Source organism: Pongo pygmaeus, chromosome 9 (assembly GCF_028885625.2).
Source record: "Pongo pygmaeus isolate AG05252 chromosome 9, NHGRI_mPonPyg2-v2.0_pri, whole genome shotgun sequence".
NCBI classification, from domain to species: domain Eukaryota; kingdom Metazoa; phylum Chordata; class Mammalia; order Primates; family Hominidae; genus Pongo; species Pongo pygmaeus.
In genome coordinates, this window is record NC_072382.2 from 125683974 (window position 1) to 125686977 (window position 3004).

At 37.4% G+C, this 3004-nt stretch overlaps 1 protein-coding gene across 1 annotated transcript; it reads left to right on the plus strand.

Moving 5' to 3' along the window:
• The first annotated feature begins 405 nt into the window (after nucleotides 1–405).
• Nucleotides 406–1347, plus strand: LOC129007090 (olfactory receptor 8D4). Its single transcript, XM_054437379.2, has one exon. It carries the CDS (start codon nucleotides 406–408, stop codon nucleotides 1345–1347), a length of 942 nt encoding a protein of 313 aa, XP_054293354.2.
• The last annotated feature ends 1657 nt before the right edge of the window (nucleotides 1348–3004 follow it).

A 3004-nucleotide genomic window follows, 5' to 3' on the forward strand; every position in this document is an offset into this window, starting at 1 on the left:
CTCCCTGGCAACGTATTTTCCTACTTTCTCTAATTAGTCTGTCTTCCTTTACCTACAACTGTCTTGCTAAATTCTTTTACCCCAGTGGCTGGCGTTTCTCCACAACAGAAATCCCCTGGTTTTAAGCATTAGTCTTGTCTCTAACTCTGGAGTAAAAGGTTCTGTCGTTTGCTAAGAGAATTTGTTCCACTGGAGGGTATGGAAAAGTGTGTTTATGGTTCCTAAAATCTATGGGTAGGTAGATGCTTACCGACTCCATTTCATCTGAGTGCTCACTTTTTGGTTTTCATAACACAAAGTCAGTGTTTTCATAGATAGAAAACACTGATATTTGTTTTCTATAGGAACAAACACTGATAGAATTTGACTTTTTCTCTCTCATCTCCACAGATTTCTCGGAGAAGAATGGGTATAAAAAACAATTCCACAGTGACTGAGTTTCTTCTTTCAGGATTAACTGAACAAGCAGAGCTTCAGCTGCTCCTCTTCTGCCTCTTCTTAGGAATTTATACAGTTACTGTGGTGGGAAACCTTGGCATGATCTCAATAATTAGGCTGAATCGTCAACTTCATACCCCCATGTACTATTTCCTGAGTAGTTTGTCTTTTTTAGATTTCTGCTATTCTTCTGTCATTACCCCTAAAATGCTATCAGGGTTTTTATGCAGAGATAGATCCATCTCCTATTCTGGATGCATGACTCAGCTGTTTTTTTTCTGTGTTTGTGTTATTTCCGAATGCTACATGCTGGCAGCCATGGCCTACGATCGCTATGTGGCCATCTGCAGCCCGCTGCTCTACAAGGTTATCATGTCCCCTAGGGTCTGTTCTCTGCTGGTGGCTGCTGTCTTCTCAGTAGGTTTCACTGATGCTGTGATCCATGGAGGTTGTTTACTCAGGTTGTCTTTCTGTGGATCAAACGTCATTAAACATTATTTCTGTGACATTGTCCCTCTTATTAAACTCTCCTGCTCCAGCACTTATATTGATGAGCTTTTGATTTTTGTCATTGGTGGATTTAACATGGTGGCCACAAGCCTAACAATCATCATTTCATATGCTTTTATCCTCACCAGCATCCTGCGCATCCACTCTAAAAAGGGCAGGTGCAAAGCCTTTAGCACCTGTAGCTCCCACCTGACAGCTGTTCTTATGTTTTATGGGTCTCTGATGTCCATGTATCTCAAACCTGCTTCTAGCAGTTCACTCACCCAGGAGAAAGTATCCTCAGTATTTTATACCACTGTGATTCCCATGTTGAATCCCCTGATATATAGTCTGAGGAACAATGAAGTAAAAAATGCTCTGATGAAACATTTAAGAAGAAAAATATCTTTATCTCCATGATAAATATGCTCTTTATTAAGATCTATTTCTGTATTCATAATCATGATTTTATGTATATATTTATACCTTGACTCTTTAAAAGTAATTTGAGGGCCAGGTGTGGTGGGTGGATCACAAGGTCCAGTGTTCAAGACCAGCCTGGCCAAGATGATGAAACCCCGTCACTACTAAAAATACAAATAAATTAGCCAGGCGTGGTGGCGGGCACCTGTAATCCCACCTACTTGGGAGGCTGAGGCAGGAGAATTGCTTGAACTCGGGAGGCAGAGGTTGCAGTGAGCCGAGATCGCACCATTGCACTCCAGCCTGGGTGACAACAGTGAAAGTCTGTCTCCAAAAAAAAAAAAAAAAAAGTAATTTGAAATCAGATGAAATTACATATATTTAGATTGGTAAATATATGCACAGATAATTACATTAATAACATGTAAAACAACATATGTGAAAGTGAAAAGTAAAAAATATTTTAAATTTAAAGTTAATACCATTGCTGAGATTGAACAACAATTTTTATCTTTAGTTTCCTGAATCCAAGCCCAAAAGGAAATCATCATCATGCTGTACTGCATAGCCATATCAGAAGAAAACCACACCTAATTTCAAAAAAAATTGAGCAGCATGATGGAAATTATTACAACAATTTTGTCATAACTGTGGGAGAATTTTTCTTGATTGTTTCTTGTAAAGGGCTTATTGAAAGCCAATATTGTCTTACAGTATAATTCAATGAAGAAGATTCAACAAAGGACTAAGCTAATATGGTCTCAGTATTTGGCAGCTGTTGATCCAAAAATAAGACTTAACAGTGACTAGATGAAGAGATGATGTTTATAACCTTATTAAAATGTCTTGTTTTTTCAGCATGACCAGTATATGTGCAGTATTCTGTGACTTTCTGTTTGTTTCTTTTGAGTTGGTATTTTCTTTGTAAGCTGTAACTAGGTGTCTTTAATTTCCTCCACATGTTTTGAGATAAAGATAATGAAAAAGCTTATGATTTTTAAGAATGAACTCATACAATGAACCAAGATAGTACACTGTATGAGGAATGTGATGTATTAGCTAATTCATTTGTTCAGCATATGCTTATCATGGACACCATGTGCCAGGCACTGTTCTGAGTGTTGGAATATTATGGTGAATATGATAGACAAGGTATCTCTCTACTTTTAAGGGGTGAAAAAGATGATAGATAATACAGAGGTAGTTCAGTGAACAAACATGATAATTATAGACATAGATAAGTCCTTTGGAAAAAATGAGTTATATAATTTTCAGTGGTTCAAATTCTACTCTCAATAGAGCTATTTGAAGAAAGGACATTTGAAAGAAAACCTAAATGAAGAAAAGGGTACAGTTATGCAGAAACCAGAAAGGCAGTGGCAAGTACAAAGTCAAAGGCTGGAACAAACTTGGCCATATTCAAGAAACGGAGAAGGCAGTATGGCAGAAGGTCAGTGAGAGAGGGAGAAAAGGAACCAAAGGAGGCTGGATAAGTAGGCAAACTCTAGATCACTTAGGGAGTTTTAATTCTATCCTAAGTACAATGAGAAGCAGTTGGAATGTTTCAAAAGCAGAGCGATGTAATCTGTTTTACATTTGAAAAATATTTTCTGGTTACTGATTAGAAAATAGATAGATGTATATGTGTGTGTAT

What these genes read in the sequence shown, in the direction of transcription:
- LOC129007090 (XM_054437379.2), top strand. Translation starts at nt 406, where the DNA reads ATGGGTATAAAAAACAATTCCACAGTGACTGAGTTTCTTCTTTCAGGA.